Below are 19,090 nucleotides of genomic sequence, written 5' to 3' on the forward strand. Positions count from 1 at the left end.
CTTTCTTACTCTCATAGTCCACCCTTCTCTTCCATTACTTCCTCCACTTAACCTCCGTTTCTTTTGAGCCTGGGTTTTTAGAATCTATAGGAGAATGAAAGTTAGCCTTGGTAGACACCTACCCACAGATTTGTAAAACTTCAGAGAGGGACCGTGAGTAAAATACGTTATCTTTTTTTTTTTTTTTTTAAGGTTTTGTTTTTATTTATTTGACAGAGATCACAGGTGGTCAGAGAGGCAGGCAGAGAGAGAGGAGGAAGCAGGCTCCCTGCCAAACAGAGAGCCCGATGTAGGGCTCCATCCTAGGACTCTGGCCTGAGCCCAAGGCAGAGGCTTTAACCCACTGAGCCACCCAGGCGCCCCCAAAATACGTTATCTTAAAATGTAAAGCGGCATGTTATTACCCCTATCATAATCTAATATTTCAATTTTTCGAAAGCTTACTCTGTGAGGCAGTGATCTAAACGCTTTTCCTGTTGCATGTAATCTTCACGACAAGCCCATGAGGTGACAAGTATTATCCCCAGTTTACAGTTGAGAAAATGAGGCATAAAGAAAGTGAAATGATTATCCCAAGGTTATCTGGTCCCTAAGAGATGGAATTCAGGTTTGAATCCAGGCTGTCTCGTTTCAGAGCCCTACTGTATTGTTAGGAACCTATGGCCCTCAGTGTCCCAGATTAATAATACACATTATGATGAATTTTTTAAATGATTTTTTTCAATATAGACAAAAAGTGATGGTTGTCTCTGAATGATCACTAGAGGGAAGTGTGTTCCAGAGAATTATTTGTTCATCCAAACATCGAAAGGCTAGGCCCTTTAGTAGGCATCTGGTATAGTTAAGCAAGATAGATGTTTCAGCAGCTGATCCCTAGTCCCCACGACTCCCATTGGGAAATGTTGATTAAAGCAATTATGAACATTTGATGTTACTTACCTTTTTGTTCTCCTGTCAGCTGCTGAAAACATTGCAGCAGCTGTATATGGCTGGTGGACTTGGAGCAAAATTCTAACAGCCTGTATTGTTTCCTTGTGCAAATGAAGAGTTGCTGTGCTGCTCAGTTTCTATTTCCTGGTTTTCTTAATGCTGCGGGATAGGAACTTAAAAGTATCACATAGACCATTCTTCTGCTTCCAGAAAGAAGTTCTGTATGGTAAAACCCTTTGATGGCCATTTTTTGGTTACTTGATGCCTAGTAAAGGACTTTTATTTCTTTAACTTAGAATTTTCTGGTTTGAAAATAGTTTTCTTTTTTAAAAAAAGTTCTCTGGACTAAAAAGACTTAATCTTCTAACTTAGAGTTTTCTGGTTTACCTTAGAGTTTTCTGGTTAAAACCGTTTTCTGGTATATTAGATAAATGGACGACATATTTTGGGACCCTTACATTTTTTGAGATTCTTATGCTCAGGGCATTGAAACTATGGGGTGTAAACCTTATCGTTTGCAAAGGAATTTTGTAGTTTATTATCACCTTTTTTTCTTTTCTTTTCTTTTTTTTTTTTTTTTTAAAGATTTTATTTATTCATTTGACAGAGAGAGATCACAAGTAGGCAGAGAGGCAGGCAGAGAGAGAGGAAGAAGCAGGCTTCTGAGCAGAGAGCCCGATGCGGGGCTCGATCCCAGGACCCCGAGATCATGACCTGAGCCGAAGGAAGCGGCTTAACCCGCTGAGCCACCCAGGCGCCCCATCACCTTTTTTTCAAACATACTATCTTTACTCCAGAAATCTCTCAGTATTAATGCATTATGTTCTATGCTTTGTAAACTAGGGAAAAACTTGAAGTCTTTCTTTTCCATGTGTTGTCTGAAATATAACCAAATTTAGAAAATCATCTGTAACTTCTCTCATAGGAACGCATCCAGATTTTCCACCCCCCCTTTTTTTATTAGGTAGGCTCCATACCTAGCGTAGAGCCCAATGTGGGGCATGAACTCATGAGGCTGAGATCAACCAAGAGTTGAACGTTTAACTGACTGAGCCACCCAGGCACCCCAGATTTTTCAAACACTTCTAGAGTCAGGAGATCATTGCTTCAGAAGACCGTGGTTCTTTTATTGATCACTTTTTTAAAAAAATATTTATATATTTGACAGAGAGAGAGATCACAAGCAGAGAGAGAGTCAGGCAGAGAGAGAGGAGGAAGCAGGCTCCCTGCTGAGCAGAGAGCCTGACATGGGGCTCGATCCCATGACCCTGGGATCATGACCTGAGTGGAAGGCAGAGGCTTTAACACACTGAGCCACCCAGGCGCCCCTATTGATCACTTCTTAATGTTATTTTTCTCCTTTGTATGGAGTCATAACAGTCTTCCTGTAACTTCATCTGTTATCCATTCCATCTCTCTCTTTCTGACCAGTGCTTTTCTAACACAGCTGCCAAATATTTGGGAGGAACTATCATGTTCCCCTAAATCTTCGAACTTGGCTCAAATATCTAGTTTTTTTCAAATTGTTCCTTACATCCCCTGTTCTGTAGATCCTTCTCTAACCTGCGTATCTCATGTTCTGTTGTAATTAATCTTCATAAGATGTGCTCAGAATTGCTCACGGTTTGTCACCTGTGGTCTGGTTAGTACAAAGCACAGGTGAGACTCACTGTCAAAGAACATTAACTCTGGAAAAAACCATGGATCTCATCTAGTCCAACAACTGCTTCCTGCCTGGAATTAACAGCGAGGTTAAGTGACAGTCACCCAGGGACTCAAGGCTAATTGGTAATAAAGGTGGGGCTGGATCTCAAATCTCCAGTTTCTTAATCTACTCTTGGTTTTCCTTCCTTGAATTCAATATACTGTTGATACAGCCTAAAAACATGAAATAGGTGTGGGGAATGTAGTGCTGTAGCCATGTCATATTAGTGACTCACGTTATAATCCACACTGAAATCGTGGGTTGCCATTTGTTCAGGTCTCCTCCAACTCATATTCACTTGAATTCTGGATGCCAAATGTAAAATTTTGCATGTAACTGTTTTATTTTAGTTTGTTTTCCTATTCCCTTAGTCCCTATGTATGCAATTGCTGTCTAATGACTAGGCGTCTCCATGGTTCCCTTACCTGTAAGTCTCCATATTCACGTTTGAATCCTGTTCTTCTTTAAGGCTTACGCAAAGATCACATCCAGAAGCCTTTTCTGCCTCCTTACCCCTCCTTTATCCCCTCTACCATCCCCTCCACCAGTCTTGGGTAGATGCCCCTCCTGTGTACTCTCTCAGTGCCCACCGCATGCATCTGTCATGGAATATTCTGCTGTTATTATTTGTTTGTGTGTCTTTGTCCTCTACTAGGATAGATTTGGTGTCTTAGTCTTCATTTTAGACCCCAGTTTACAAACTGATTCAAATTGATGGGGTATAGCATTTCAGTATGTGTAGGTTGTAGCCGTCACCTATCGCCTCAAAAATGCTTCTTCATAACAAGCTACCCCCAAATCAGAGGCTTAGGAAAAAAACATCTATTCTCATGCTTGTGGCTCTGCACATCGACTACAGTCTGATGTATTTTGGGGTCCACTGCTCTGGCCTGTAGGTTGTTTTTAGGCTTGCTCCCTCTGGGTTTATTCTTGGGCTCAGGCTGAGGAACAGCAGCGTCCTGGAGCGTGCTCCTGTCCTGCCTTTCTATTTTTCAAAAAATATTAGGACTATTTAAAGTTTTGCTGTCATAAACATTTATATGTCTTATATACATTCTTTAAGTAGAGCAGTCCCCCTCCCTCTGTCCTGTCGTCCCTAAGTCTCCTAGAGTACAGACAGGTTCTTTGAGTGAAATAAGCAAAGGCCATACCTGTTTTTCTTTTCTTTTTATTTTTAATGACCATTATTACCATTTTCTCAACTCTCTGGGACATTATTTCTAGGCAGCTGTTGTACTATGTATGGATGTGGGCTCCGCCATGAGTAACTCCCTTCCTGGCGAAGAGTCCCCATTTGAACTAGCAAGGAAGGTGATGACCATGTTTGTGCAGCGACAGGTAAGTTTTGAGCTTATAACTCTTGTTTTCATTGCTTGTTGTCTCCACTTAGTAACGCAAGATACCAGCCTGCTTATGATCCAGCCTCAGTATTTTTGGTACTTTATATTTTTTCAGTTTTTTTTTTTAGAGAGAGGACATGAGCTGGGGAGGGGCAGCGCGAGAAGGAGAGGAAGAATCCCATCCCGACTCCCTGCTGAGCACAGGGCCCAGCACGGGGATCCCGAGATCATGACCTGGAGTGAACTCAAGAGTCCGATGCTTAACTAACTAAGCAACCCAGGCACCCCCAACCTCAGTGTCTTGGGAATCTGAGTTTTTTAACATATACTTATATGCAAGTCCAACTGTCACTAGAGCCTGACATTTTTTCTTCCTTTGTTTTGGTCCCTCCATTAGATATTATAGTTTTTTATCAGAAACAAGGCAAAGTAAAAATGTTTACAAATAGTCTCTAGAGCCAGGCAACCCGGGTTTGCTCCGTCATGACGTTTACTAACCTCGTGATTTTAAATAAGTACTTCAGCTACTTTGTGCCTATTCCAAGTAACCTTTTGCTGATAACGCATTATCCCAAAACTTAATGTCTTAAATTACTTTTTTTTTTTTTTTTAATTATCTCTCCTGGTTTTAAGGGATGGCTGGGTGGCTCAGTTTGGCTTCTTGGGGTCGCTTGTGCAAGGGCATTCAGATGTTGGCTGGGCTGAATCACTTGAAGGCTAAACTGAGCGGGACACCTAGGATGGCTCACCCTCATGGCTAGAACTTAAATCTTCTGGTGGCTCTGAGCTCAGCTGGGGCTGTCCATCAGAACCCTTGCATGTGGTCTTTCCATGTAGCTTGGGATTCCTACAGGGTGGCGGAAGGTTCTAAGAGTGGTTATTCCAAGAGACCTGCCTGTATGGCTTTTTATGACCTCGCTTTAGAAATCCAAGAAGGTCATTTCTGCTGTTAGGAGCCAAGCGAGTCACTTAGACTAGCTCACATTCAGGGGGGTCAGGAATGGGATGAATAAGATTCCCCTGTTGATTTCTGTCCCTTCTTGGTATGACCGCTACTTTTCCTAAACCCATGAAGTTCTGCCTTATTCACTGGCAGCTCCTACTCCTCCTGGACACCTCCGTTGTTTCTGCTGGGTGCTGCCCTTTTCACTAAGCACTATGACATCCCACCTGTCTCCCTTGATTTTAACAAATTTTGATGACCTGGAGTCCTCCATGTGTCAAGAAGAGAATGCCTCTAACCCCATTCCTAGTTTTAGTAATTTGTGTTATTTGCATTTAAGTCCTATGTCTCAATGTGTAGATTTTTTAAATTTGTTTTTTATTTTATTATTTATTCATTATTATTATTTTTTAAGTAGGCTCCTTGCCCAATGTGGTGTTTGAACTCACAACCTTGGGATGGAGAGTTGCATGCTCTACCAACTGAGCCAACCAGACGCCCCTAGATTTTTTTTTTTTTTTTTTTTTTTTTTTAAGAGAAGCCGTGCTTGCAGTTTTTCTTTTTGGCTCTGCCTCTTCCTTGGGAGTCTGAACCTGGAAGGCTGGGTAACAGCATCTGGTGCCAGTCTCATGCTGCATTCAAAATTTCCTTCCCTTTCCTGGCTGAGATTTTGTTGTTGAGCAAGATTACCTTGCTTTAGGATGAAGTCTTATCCAGGACAGAGGTAGAATTCTAGTTGGGCTGCCCCATTGCTGGACATGTTTGAACCTCAATAACTAGGATTTTTTTTCTGCCTGGTGCAACTGGGAATTGTATCTGGAATTATTAGCATGCTGGGTGCTTTAACAGACCAAACAATAATAAAGAATGATAGAATTCCATCCTCTTCCCGGGCAGCATTCTTCCCACTGATGGAAAAGTCTTAGGTTAGGTAGGTGGGAATAGGACTGCCTTTTGTGTCAGATATTGTTTTTTATTTTTACATTTTCTTATGAAATGTTTCAGGGCACCCGGGTAGCTCAGTTGGTTAAGGGTCTGCCTTTGTCTCAGGTCATGAACCCAGGATCCTGGGATTTAGTCCCAAGTCAGGCTCCCTGCTTCTCCCTCTCGTCCCCACTCCTGCTCTCTCTCGCTATCTCTCACTATCTTTGTATCTCTTTCTCTCAAATAAGTAAATCTTAAAAATAAAATAAAAATAATTAAAAAGAAGAAGTGATTCATAAAAGAGGCAAATACAGAGAATAATATAATGAAAAGCTATTTTTCCATTATCTAGCACTATACACTACTTAAGTTCTGCCACATTTGATTGATTTCTTTTTCTTTTTTTCTTAAAAATAGTTACAAATAGGGGCCCCTGGTTGGCTCAGTCATTAAAGCTTCTCGGCTCAGGTCATGATCCTGGGGTGCTAGGATGAAGCTCTGTGTTGGGCTCCCTGCTCAGTGGGGAGTCTGCTTTCTTCCTCTGCCCTCTCCCTGCTCGTGTGTGCTCTCTCTCTCAAATAATTAAATAAAATCTTAAAGACACACACACACAGAATAATTACAGATAAACTTGAAGCACTCTGTATATCCCTTCCCAGTTCTCTCCTTTCCTCTTTTCCTCAGAATTTGCAGTAATTACTATGCATATTTTATACTTTTGGATGTAAGCATATTCATAAATAGTATTTAGTATCATGAAACTTTCAAAAATGTGTGTAATGTTTTTATATGGTACATATAATTCGGCAACTTATTTTTTCTCAACCTTATGTTTTTAAGATTTACTCATCCTGATAAGCATGCACAAATTTATTCATTTTTTCACTGAGGTGTAATATTTTGTTCTCTATTCTGTAGTGTGTTTTTGCATTCTGTGGATGGGTAGTTAGTTTGTTTCCACTTCTCTCCTGTTATGAACAGTGTCTAAGTGAACTCTCTTGAAGTGAATGTTCGTGTCCTTCTCTTCTTAAGTACATAATGCGAGGATTTCTCTATGGTATATATACCTGTGAGTGAAATTGCTGGGATACAGGACATGAACCAAAAGTTATTTTTCTAATCCTCTGGAAAATTGAAACCTTGAGTCATCATTCCAGAAGGATAGATTAAAATAATTTCAAATTATCCATAATTAATTTTCATTGAGAATTAGAGTCTGATTTGGCTGGACGACACCAAGAGCAGTTACCAGTCTCCACTCCCCTACGTCCAAATTCTGTTGAAATGAATGATAGGATCTATACTCAGTGACCGTCTTCTTAGAGGCTAGGATTTGTCTATCATCCTGTGAACCATCTGGCCTAGTGTTCTGTTGTTGACAGTGGCCCCAGGGACATGCCATAGGGAGGTATGATTGTCTTACTCCCTGAAGGTTAGGTATCTACTGGCTTCCGGGTGGTACTCAATGATTCTTAACCTTTTAACGTTCTTCTCTAGGTGTTTGCTGAGAGCAGGGATGAAATTGCTTTAGTCCTTTTTGGTACAGATGGCACTGAGAATGCCCTTGCTGGTAAGGATCAATATCAGAACATCACACTGCACAGACACCTGATGCTACCAGATTTTGACTTGCTGGAGGACATTGAAAGAAAAATCCAACCAGGTTCCCAACAAGCTGACTGTATCCTTTTTCATCCAGAGAAGACTCTTACAAAATTTCCTTTAAACTGGGGAATCATAATCTAGTTTGGTGAGGCTCCCTAGAGTCCCAGCTTGAGAATATGGATGTTTTTGGCTCTAGGAACATGGAGGTGGTGTATGTTAGGATTTAATGTGAAATTAATAAGTTTGGATTGGGCCCTCCAGTCACTTACTCGTTCTCTCTGTTAGTGATACTGGGGACTTGGGAGGTATCATAAGGGGAAGATACCTGTGGGTATATTTGTCTATTGATATGTGCAGAGGGATTGGTGGTGGTGATGGTTAGAAATGTTTGGATGCAGAGAAGATAATAGTAGAATAAAGCAGTAGTGTTCTCAGTGCTTTTCCTGGACAGAGGGTATTTTTGTTGCAAAAATCATCTAAATGTATATTTAGATAAATGATATCTAAACCGAGATTTGCAATTTCTTCCACAGATGCTATGATTTTAAGGGCTTACTCTTTTGTAAACAGTAATGGTATCCCTGGTCACTGGGAGGTGTTCTTGAGCTGAGTGACTTACAAATGCTAAATTATACCTCACTTCATCTTTAAGAGTAGACTGTAATCACCACAAATCGATTCTAGAGATAGTAAAATGGCATCATAATTTTTGTCTTCATAATTGGGAATATGGTAGATTACCTTCCAAATAAACTTTGGAAGAAGGGCAATTTGGCAAGTACTTTTAAATCATCACAGAGTCAGCCCAGAGTCCACAGTTTCAAGCCCTGTGGACCTCACTGGAAAGAAGTTGCATGTTCTTGGGATAAAGGGACTCTTTAGTGCTATCTTCTGCCCTTAACTAGCCAAGTCCTGGATGCACTCATTGTGTGCATGGATGTGATTCAACGAGAAACTGTGTAAGTGTCTCAGCTGAAGAGAGGTGGAAATGAGCTTCTCGGCTAAAATTACATGTTGATGTATTCTGTGCGTTGTGTGATTTCATTGTAATCGAGCTGCATGTTTGTGTGGCTAAGGAAACATTTGATAGAATTCAGCGGTCCAGTTCGCCCTTTATTTTTTAAGTTTAAAAAGAGGAAGGGCTATAGTTGATGGGAATGTCTCTGGGAGAAATAAATGTTTGGCTTATTTTAAGTTCCTTCCTTATTTGACTTAAGTTAATTACCAGGAACTCAAAAAAAGGTTAGATGGTATTGTTCCTAATCTTGCTGAATTAAATGCATGAAACTAATATAACACCATATGTTAACTAATTGGAATTAAAATAAAAACTTAAAAAAAATTTTAAAAGTTGTAGTATTAAAAAAATTAAATTTTTTTAAATTAAAGTTTTTTTAATTAAAAAATTTTTAATTAAATTTTAATTCATTACTTGTTTAATTGCTGTGCCTTTAAAATGTGGGTCTTGGAGGCACTGGGTGGCTCAGTGGGTTAAGCCTCTGCCTTCGGTTCAGGTCATGATTCCAGGGTCCTGGGATCGAGCCCCGCATTGGGCTCTCTGCTCAGCAGGGAGCCTGCTTCCTCCTCTCTCTCTGCCTCCCTCTCTGCCTACTTGTGATCTCTGTCTGTCAAATAAATTAAAACAAACAAACAAAAAAAAACTTTATAATGTGGGTCTTTGAATATACACACACCCACCCATCCCTTGACTGTTAGGAAGAACATTTGCACAAAATCTGGGGCCTAGATTTGTATTATCATTTCTCAATCTCTGTACATTTTGTGTAAAGTCCTGCCCCTGGCCCTGTGAGTGGAATCTGACCAGGGTATTTGGAAAATGAACCCTTGCAAGGCTGATGTAGTTACTGGGAGAATTCCTTGTTTACATTTTGGCTAAGTGGAGGCTGGAAAAAGGAATCCTTTCTAATCACAATGACCACATCATTAACTGAAGTTAGAGTTGGAAAATCAGGGATTTAATATTTCCATATTGCTCAAAAATTTTGATTATATGTTTCGTAGGTTGTAGTTACTTGATTATATGTTAGTAGGAACTTAACTGAGCATCAATGATACGTGGGATTCTAGAATGTAATCACATTTGTTAACTATGTAGGTTAATTTCTTAGCCTCTTTCTGCTCGTTGGCCAAGTACATTTGGGTTTGTGGGTAGTAATTCAAGAGAATGATTTCTTACTGTAATAACTCTCTCTTTTAGAGGAAAGAAGTTTGAGAAGAGGCATATTGAAGTGTTCACTGACCTCAGCAGCCCATTCAGCAAAGATCAGCTGGATGTTATAATCCATAACTTGAAGAAATTTGGCATCTCCCTGCAGTTCTTGTAAGACCATGAGAATAATGTCTGAAGACCAGTCCTACACTCCCATAACACAGGGAGTGGGGCCCCTTTCTAGAGTGCTTGGTTCCCAGGAGTCTCTCTGTGCTTAGAGTCGAGATATGTCAGATGACTGACTTCCACAAACGTTCACGAGAGTACCCGCTGTTCCAGCAACCCTTGAGTTTTAGTGATGAAGGGATGAAAGTCACAGTAGCAGATTGTTTGTTGGCTCTTCTTAGACTCAAAGAATTGAGGAAACTTTTGAGGATATTCAGTTTATCCCCTGCCTATGTAGAGGACTTTATCCAAACAATTCCCAGATTGGTGGTTTCTTTTGTTCAATAGCTCTAGAGTACTCTATTTTGCAGGCAGTAGCTGTTTTTAGGGTAGAGACAGATCTCAACCTGAGAATCATTTTAAACACAGGATGTTTATCTGTAAGTCTTTTTCAAATCTAAAGGATATGCACATGTATGTAAAATGTAATTTGCTTTTGTGTATTTAGAAATGGGGTATGCAGATTCCAGGCAAAAATGTTCAAAGAAGGGGTGCCTGTGTGGCTCTCAGTCAGTTAAGCCTCTGACTCTTGATTTTGGCTCAGATCACGATCTCAGCGTCGTGAGGTTTAGCCCTGCACTGGGCTCTGTGCTGAGCCTGGAGCCTGCTTAAGATTCTCTCCATCCCTCAGCCCCTCCTCCCACCCCTACCCAGCACTAGCACACGCTTTCTCTCTTAAAAAAAAAAAAAAAAAAGTTCACAAAATATTTCACCATTTATTGCAAGACAGAAACTCTCCTTGCCTAATAACTTGAATGCCCCCCCTTCCCACCCCAGGCATTTACTTTCTTTATCTTCTGTCCCTAACAAGAAAGGTGTTTTTGTTTTTTTTTTTTTTTTTTTTTTTTTTTTTTTTTTTTTTAACCACACTGATCATTCCTGCTGCATTTGAAACTTGTCTTATCTTGTCCTATTTTTGGTGAAAGAAGAGTGATGGTATAGGATGTTGACTTATTAGTCTTCTGGGGACACTCATTTTCCAGATTGAGAGCTATACCGGGAAGCCTCCAGCTCAGAACGATAAGCCTTTGGCTTCTTTGAAAGGCCCGTCGTGGGGAATTAAGAACCTCTCTTGCATGTATGTACCTCTTAAGACTGCAGAGGGGCATCTCCTTTCTGTAGAACTGTAGAAAAATAGTTCAGAGTAACCCATCAAACTGATACTTGTTAAGATAGTACTTCAGAGAAATTAAGTGCTTTTTAAGTGACACTTCTCTTCGTATTGAGTTGAGGTTTTCACAGTACTTCAAAAGCCCTGCCTGGCTCCTCTTCCCTGTTCATAATTTCAGGATGCCTTTACATGGTTGAAGACTACTGCACTTCTGTCAATGTCATTGGAAAGGGCTTTTTTGCCTGAGTGATACTGTAAAGTGTGTCGAAGAAGGAATATAGTCTTGTCGTCTATCCCTGCTTAGTTGACTGGTTGCATTTTTTCCCTTGGGCATTACGCTCTATTCCTATGCTATAAATCTCCAGCATAACAAAGTGAAGTTTCTGGTTTTATTGTTTGATGTATCCCAGATATGACTGCTCGTTCCAGTTGCGACAGGCCCAAGCAGCACTGCGTTCTGAGCAGGCTCATCTCATTCCTTGGACCTTGTTTTAGTTTCTTCTATTGGCTGTTGTGAAAGTGTCTATGTGGTCAAAAGCAGGGTAGAAAGAACTGTTACTGTAACTTCTTTTTCTAGGAGAGCTTCCCGTCTCTCCCGATTTTCAATCTCACTCCCCTCTTTGTTCAGGTTACGGTGGTAGAAACAGCAGCGGCCTGGTAGCGAACCTGTGTGCCATACAGCGCTCCCTGGAGGCTCTTTATCCAGCAGGTCTCACAGGACATCTGTGCCTGTCATGCGGAGTACACGTAGAAAACATTTAAACAGGGAGCACTGTTTTCATTATAGCAAATCAAATAGTAAAGAAATTACCTTAAAAATAACCATCCACATGGGGGTGACCAGTAGGTGACGCTGAGTGAACTAAAAAGTCTGCTCTTTGGGTTTTAGGGGGAGTGAGGTGATACGCTGCCTTGGAAAGAACTTTATCTTTTGATCAGGGGACGTCTTTGCTGTGTCACTCACTGGCTGTGTGGCTTGGCCCGATTGGTCCGCCTCTGTAGCTTCAGTTGCTTTTTAGGACATGGAGATAGAAATCTCTGTCCACTTAAAAGGATTAAATGAGGTTGTTTACATGAAAGCATTTAGAAAATGCCATATACAGTATTACCATAAAATGTGTTTGGTTGGTTGACTTTTCATTTTGTATATTGATTATTGAATATCTCTGTGACTGGTAATCGCAAAGTTTTAGTCTCATTTCAAACAACTGGAGTGGAACACAAGAACAAAATAGGTTTTCCCTATTTCCAGCAATTAAGTGATGTCTATATGGGAATTCTAGATCTACAGTAATAAAGGTAACATGTATTTAAGTATTTTGTACACATTCTATCATTTAATTCTTCATAATAACATCAAGGGATCATTAAAGGCTATTTTATTTTATTTTTTATTATTCTTTTTGGCTGCCTAGAATAGCGCCCACCTCTTTCTAGGAAGCAATTCTTCCTACACTTTAACCTCATGGCTCAGCTGAGAGCCAACATCTTCTAGTCCCCAGGCTACCACTGCTACCTGGCTTGTTTGAATTTATGACTGATGCGTAGAGCATTAGATACTCAGTCCATTCCTCTTTGGTAGTAGAGCTGGACAGTGTGTGCTCGAATGCGCTCAGAGACGATGTGGAGGAAGCCAGTCAGAGAGTGAAGCCAGCATGAAGGCACATGGAGACAACATGGAGACAGTGAGAGGGTCAGGTAGTCCTTAATGTGGTTGAGACTGGATCCAGTCCTCCTAAGGCATGTGCAGTCCTGCACTTCCAATTATTTGGTTATGTAAACCAACGAATTCCCCCCTTTAGCAAACCAAAAAGGCTTCAGTCACTTGAAACTAATAGAATATTGACTAAGTTCGGTAAGTGCCATTTGACAGATGAGAAATGTAAAGCTCTGATGACCGACATGCCCGTTTTGTCATAGCTGGTGATCCATGTCACAGGGCTGGAGCCCACCTTATTTCTTGCCCTCAGAGCTTGTCTTCTTAACTACTGCTCATTTTTTCCTGATAGTTTGCCTTTCCCCGTTGGCAAGGAGGATGGAACTGGGGACAGGGAAGATGGGAACTCACGCTCAGACCACCGTGGACCCTCCTTTCCTCTAAAAGGAATTACTGAGCAGCAAAAAGAAGGTATTCGGATGGTGAAAAAGGTGATGATGTCTTTAGAAGGTGAAGATGGGCTAGATGAAATTTATTCCTTCAGGTAAGAAGTGAAAACATCGGTTGCAGCTTTCAATAGTGACTCTTTTGATCGGGGCTCCCTAATTAGCTACTCTTGAATTAGCTGCCATTATTCAATAAATGTTCTGACTTTTATTGAAGAAACAGTGCACCAACCCCCTACCCCCTTTTCTGTTTGTGTGGTCAGAACAAGACTTCTAGGGGCACCTGGGTGGCTCAGTGGGTTGAAGCCTCTGCCTTCGGCTCGGATCGTGATCCCAGGGTTCTGGGCCCCACATCGGGCTCTCTGCTCAGCGGGGAGCCTGCTTTCCCCTCTCTCTCTGCCTGCCTCTCTGCCTACTTGTGATCTCTGTCTGTCAAATTAAAAAAAAAAAAAAAAAAAAAAAAAAAGAACAAGACTTCTGGTTTATTTCCAGGACAGTGTGTTTGAAGTTTGGAAGTGTATAGATACCGCAAAAGATTTAACAAGTCAAAATGTAAAAGATGAGATAGTAGATTTCTCCTTTATGCCAAGTTTGGGGCACAGTTCGTGGGCCCTTTCTTTTATTCACCTGCAAAATATATTCCTAATTCTGAAAAGTGGTTTCAGATCTGAAATGGTATCCTCTTAATCTCTGATTTAGGTTTCTGCTTTTGTTTTTTTTTAATTTATTTATTTGACAGACAGAGATCACAAGTAGGCTGAGAGGCAGGCAGAGAGAGAGAGGTGGAAGCAGGCTCCCCGCGGAGCAGAGAGCCCGATGCCGGGCTCGATCCCAGGACCCTGGGATCATGACGTGAGCCGAAGGCAGAGGCTTTAACCCACAGAGCCACCCAGGTGCCCCTCTGATTTAGGTTTTAAGAGATGGCATACTTAACTGTAATAGACTTTTTTTCTTTAAAAGACTTCTAAAAAAATTTTTGGTCAGAAAATAGTTTGTTCAGACAAAACAAAACAAAACATCCAAAATATAATTAATTTATAATCTGTATCTTTTATGTGGGTTTTGTAAAGGCAAAACAATTTTAAAAATGTGAAATCCTTGAAGTACTGTTTAACAGTAAAGCAAACTGCCTTTGCAACCTTTCAGTTAGAGACAATGGGAGAGACTGTGTTAGTCTCCATGTTAGTATTCTTGGTTGGAATTGGACATGGATTTATTCTGAGCAAAGAACCCAAGAAGGTTTGAGGAGCCTGACTTGGGAAAAGTAGCAGTAGAACACTGTGTAGTGTGGCTTGTGGAATTTCATGTTCTGCAGGAGAGTACTACTTAATTCCTGTTCATCAATAAACACACAAAATACAGGCATTTTGAGCAAAGTTCTAAACTGAAATAAAAGTTCAGCAATTGAGATATTTTTGAGTAGTTAGGTGATACATACCCCAATTTTTTTCTCAGCCATAATTTTGAAATTTTAATATTTTTAATATATTACAAGAAATACAAACAGTAATCCTGATTTTCTAAATACATACACCCTTGAAAAACTGTAGGTAATGGGAATTTTAGAAATTGAATTGTAGTTTCCATAGGGTTTGGAAAAGGAATCAGTAAGAAATCTTGTAAAGTGACGTTTCTTATCATAATACGTGTTCTTACTGTACTGTGCGCAGATATGCGCTTCTAACTTCTTTCTTTCAAATTTGGACATGGCTTGCTCTGATGTCAGACTATAGGTCTTAAACTAAGAAATTCACCATGACGTGATAAATAAAAATTGTAGGCCTAAACAAATAAATGTTTAAAAAGTTTATTTTCCTGTATCATAGCTGGGAGGGAAATTACATGTATTGTCCTCACAATTTGAAGATACTTTGATTTGATACAACAGCCATTATCCACATGTGGCTACTTAAATTTGAATACATTAAAATTAAATAAAATTAAAATTTAGTCCCTTGGTCACTCTAGCCACATTTCATGTGCTCAGCAGCCTTTTGGACAGGCATGGTTAGAAATAGAACATTTCTATCATTGCAGAAAGTTTTACTGGACAGCCCTGGGCCAGACTTGTCCTCATCTAGACTTCTGCTTGGGGAGATTCAGGTCTACTGCAGAAATGATCCACTTGTTCTCAGATGTTATGTATTAGATGCTAATTTTTAGAAATTCTCTTGGAGATGAATTTAAAACTTACAGTGGTTTTATATGTGACTCAAACTAGTAATATCCTATGGATATGTTAGATCTGTTTCAGACCCCTTCATTCCTCAACAGTCCAAAGCTAAGAAATATCATTAACTTTGTTTATTTGTTTGTTTATTACCATAGACTGGAAGTAGGGTGCCAGGTAGAATATCTACTGTTTGTTATGGATTATTTCTGAAAATTGGAGTCTTTTGAAACCTCTTTGTCCATAACTCTGAATAATATCAGATAATTCTCTACCTTTTTGTAGATTTGTTTTGCATTTGTGCCAAGGGAATTGATCTTGGTCTGAATTATATGCCCCCCCTTTTTTTTAAAGATTTTATTTATTTATTTGTGAGAGAGAGCGAGAGAGAGTACAAGCAGGGAGAGTGGCAGGCAGGGGGAGAAGCAGGCTCCCCAGTGAGCAAGGAGCTAGACATGGGGCTCAATCCTAGGACCCTCGGATCATAACATGAGCTGAAGGCAGATGCTTAACTGACTGGGCCGCCCAGGCGTCCCTGGATTATATGCTTTGAATGTGTTTGGTCATTGGTTTCTTTCTTAGTGAATATAGCAAATTCCAAGTATTTCCTATAATCTTGTCTATTGTGTTTGATTAGGGACCAGATAAAAATAGAATTGATCTTCATTTATGTTTCAAATAAAGTAACCCTTTACATTGTGTTTGTTACTTCCCAATTCCCCATCCCCGTCCAGTAGAAAACTTGGAATTAACCTGCTTTATCTTAAGACTAAATATGGACTAAATTCCTTTATTCCCTGGAGGGTCTTTATTTAACTCTCTCCATTGTGTATATATATGTACTTTTATTTAAGGTGATTAGAATGAAGTAATAAGTTAGAGAGTTATGAGCAGTGATACTTTGGAATGGGACTCACTCACCCTTTAATATCCTGAAGCCAGGGGTTCTTATATCTAGGTCCATGGTTTTCAGGGAGCTGGTGATCCCTTTAAATTGTGGGCAAACTCTAATAAGTGTGCTTTTATCATATCTTTAACATGTCCTTGGTCTTGAAAAAGTCGTTAAGAACCAGGGGCTGAGTTGAAAGAGAAGATTGAGTAGGGGACGATAGAGATGTTCTTTTTCACCTGTTGGTAATGTAATTCAACTTCTTCCTCCTAAGCCAACTCAGTTGTATTCTGGCTCTCTCCCAACTGGTGGTTGTCATTTTCCTGCCATCCCTTGCTGCCATCCCTTCCTCTCATAATGATCAATGACAACTCGCTTCTTGTTCTGGAAAATTAACTGCATCACCCAGCAAAGTTAATGTTTTAAAATTGTTTTTGTTACATGTGTATTTTTTCGTTGTGTATATAATACATATTTTATTAAGTGAGAGTTACATATATGTTTATTTTTTATTTAAGTGAGAGTCTGAGACAACTGTGTGTCTTTAAGAAAATTGAGAAGCGTTCGATTCCTTGGCACTGCACACTGACCATTGGCTCCAGTTTGTCTATAAAGATCGTGGCTTATAAATCGGTAGGTGATACTTACACATTTTTAATTTTCAATTTTTAATTTTTAAAATTTTTTTATTTTTAAGTAATCTCTACACCTCGCATGGGGCTCAAATTCACAGCTCCAAGATGAAGAGTTGTACGCTCTACCAGCTGAGCCAGCCAGGCACCCCCCCCACACTCATATTTTTTAAAGCAATGCATCAGGCAGGCAAATATGCTTATATAAGGAACTGCCAATTCATTTGTGAGTTATTCACTACCATAATTATTGCCTCTCTAACTGTTCTCCCTGTTCATCTCATCTCTCTTTAGCTTTTTTATGTAAAATGCATTTAGGATAGAAAATTTTAAAAATCATCTGTAATCCAGATTGATTCCTTCCTTTCTCTTACTTTTTTTCTCTTTTTTGAAAGAAAATGTAATGCATGAAATCATGTCACTGTAGTATCATAGCAGAAATACAGATACACACCAAAGAAGTCCAGAATTTTGAAAACTCAGTCTCACCCAGTTCATTATTAACAATCTGGCAGTAACAGCATCTGCAAACTATCAAAAACTATTGACTTGTGACTGTGAAATTGCTTTTTGTAATCTCTGTATATGTGTACAAAATAGCACACTTTCAAAAATAAGTTGCTTTTGGTGATTATTTGATGAAATATTTGTACAAAAAAGCACACTTCAAAAATAAGTTGCTTTTGGTGATTTTTTTGATGAAATTGCAGTTTGAGTAGGAGTCTGTGATCTGTGCCTCTATGTGACCTTTCTTGCCTGTTTTCTTTAAATCAACATACAAACTAAATATATACAAACATACATCTAAGTGTAGAAAATACACAAAAAAATGTTTATATATTCAAGTATTCTTTTTATATTCAGGGCCTTAATTCTAAAACACATGCTACATCCATGAAAACCTTGGAGGGTGCTTCCTTTTTTTAGCTGCCATCAAGGCCTGGAATAGAATACAGTCTTCTCTCTTTTATTTTTTAAAAGGAGATTTAAAATTTTTTTAAAAATATTTATTTATTTGTCAGAGAGAGAGCAAGCAGAAGCAGGGGGAGCAGCAGGCAGAGGGAGAAACAAATGCCCCGCCGAGCAGGGAGCCCAATACAGGACTTGATCCCAGAACCCTAGGATCACAACCTGAGCTGACGGCAGATTCTTTTTTCTTTTCTTTTTTTTTTTTTTTAAAGATTTCATTTATTTATTTGACAGAGATCACAAGTAGGCAGAGAGGCAGGCAGAGAGAGAGAGGGGGTAGCAGGCTCCCTGCTGAGCAGAGAGCCTGATGCGGGGCTCGATCCCAGGACCCTAAGATCATGACCTGAGCCGAAGGCAGAGGCTTTAACCCACTGAGCCACCCAGGCGCCTCTGAAGGCAGATTCTTTTTTTTTTTTTTTTTTTTAAAGATTTTATTTATTTACTTGACAGAGAGATCACAAGTAGGCAGAGAGGCAGGCAGAGAAAGAGTGGGAATCAGACTCCCCGCTGAGCAGAGAGCCCGATGTGACGCTCAATCCCAGGACCCTGAGATCATGACCGGAGCCGAAGGCAGAGGTTTAACCCACTGAGCCACCCAGGCGCCCCTGAAGGCAGATTCTTAACTGACTGAGCCACCCAGGCGTCCCTCCTCTTCTTTTTTTCCTAGTTTTCTTTCTGGATTTCCTTATTGAGTTCTGGCTCCTGATGGACGGCTCTCCCTTTCCTCTCTGTTGGAAAACTAGTAACAATGTGTGGTCCCATTTTATGAGTCTGAAGGTTTTGTATAGAAAATGCTTATGTGTGTATAAATAATATTTATATGTGGATTACCTTGGGGGGAAAAATGAAATGCAGAAAGAGTTATGAAATAAATGAAAATTTCCACAGTAAGCCAAAGCAAACAGAATGGTTTAGCTAGAGTAATTGTTACAGATTTTTTCTTATAAAGCAGAGAATATATGGGGTTTTCATTTTTTCATTAGAATCCTGGCTTTCCTTGTTTTCCCTTTATTTTTCTTTTTGGAATTAAGATTATACAGGAGAGAGTTAAAAAGTCTTGGACCATTGTGGACGCCAGAACCCTCAAGAAAGAAGATCTACAGAAAGAAACTGTTTATTGCTTAAATGATGACAATGAAACAGAGGTCCCGAAGGAAGACACTATTCAAGGTGCGCCTATGAGAGAGCTGCTTCAGGGTGGTGGGAGGCCGACTTGGGTTTGTGCTGGTAGTGTTGGTGGATATTTTCTCAGTTCTAGAGACATGACCATGGGAGGGACCATGAGGCACTAGGTTCCTGAATTGAGCTCATCTGTTGGGTCCGAGGCAGGATGGTTCCCAGGATGCACTTGGGTACTCCCTCTGGGATCAACAT

General features: G+C 40.0%; 1 protein-coding gene across 1 annotated transcript in view; it reads left to right on the top strand.

Annotated features, from left to right (window-relative positions):
* XRCC5 (X-ray repair cross complementing 5) overlaps window positions 1-19,090 on the top strand; it is an 89,075-nt gene that overhangs the window by 399 nt on the left and 69,586 nt on the right. Inside the window, exons 2-8 of the mRNA XM_047721203.1 lie at window positions 3,860-3,973; window positions 7,340-7,523; window positions 8,358-8,406; window positions 9,666-9,788; window positions 12,963-13,154; window positions 16,634-16,748; window positions 18,748-18,886. Of these exons, the coding sequence (XP_047577159.1) occupies window positions 3,860-3,973; window positions 7,340-7,523; window positions 8,358-8,406; window positions 9,666-9,788; window positions 12,963-13,154; window positions 16,634-16,748; window positions 18,748-18,886 (916 nt within the window). The remainder of the gene's footprint in view (window positions 1-3,859; window positions 3,974-7,339; window positions 7,524-8,357; window positions 8,407-9,665; window positions 9,789-12,962; window positions 13,155-16,633; window positions 16,749-18,747; window positions 18,887-19,090) is intronic.

This window comes from Lutra lutra, chromosome 3 (genome assembly GCF_902655055.1).
Source record: "Lutra lutra chromosome 3, mLutLut1.2, whole genome shotgun sequence".
NCBI lineage: Eukaryota > Metazoa > Chordata > Mammalia > Carnivora > Mustelidae > Lutra > Lutra lutra.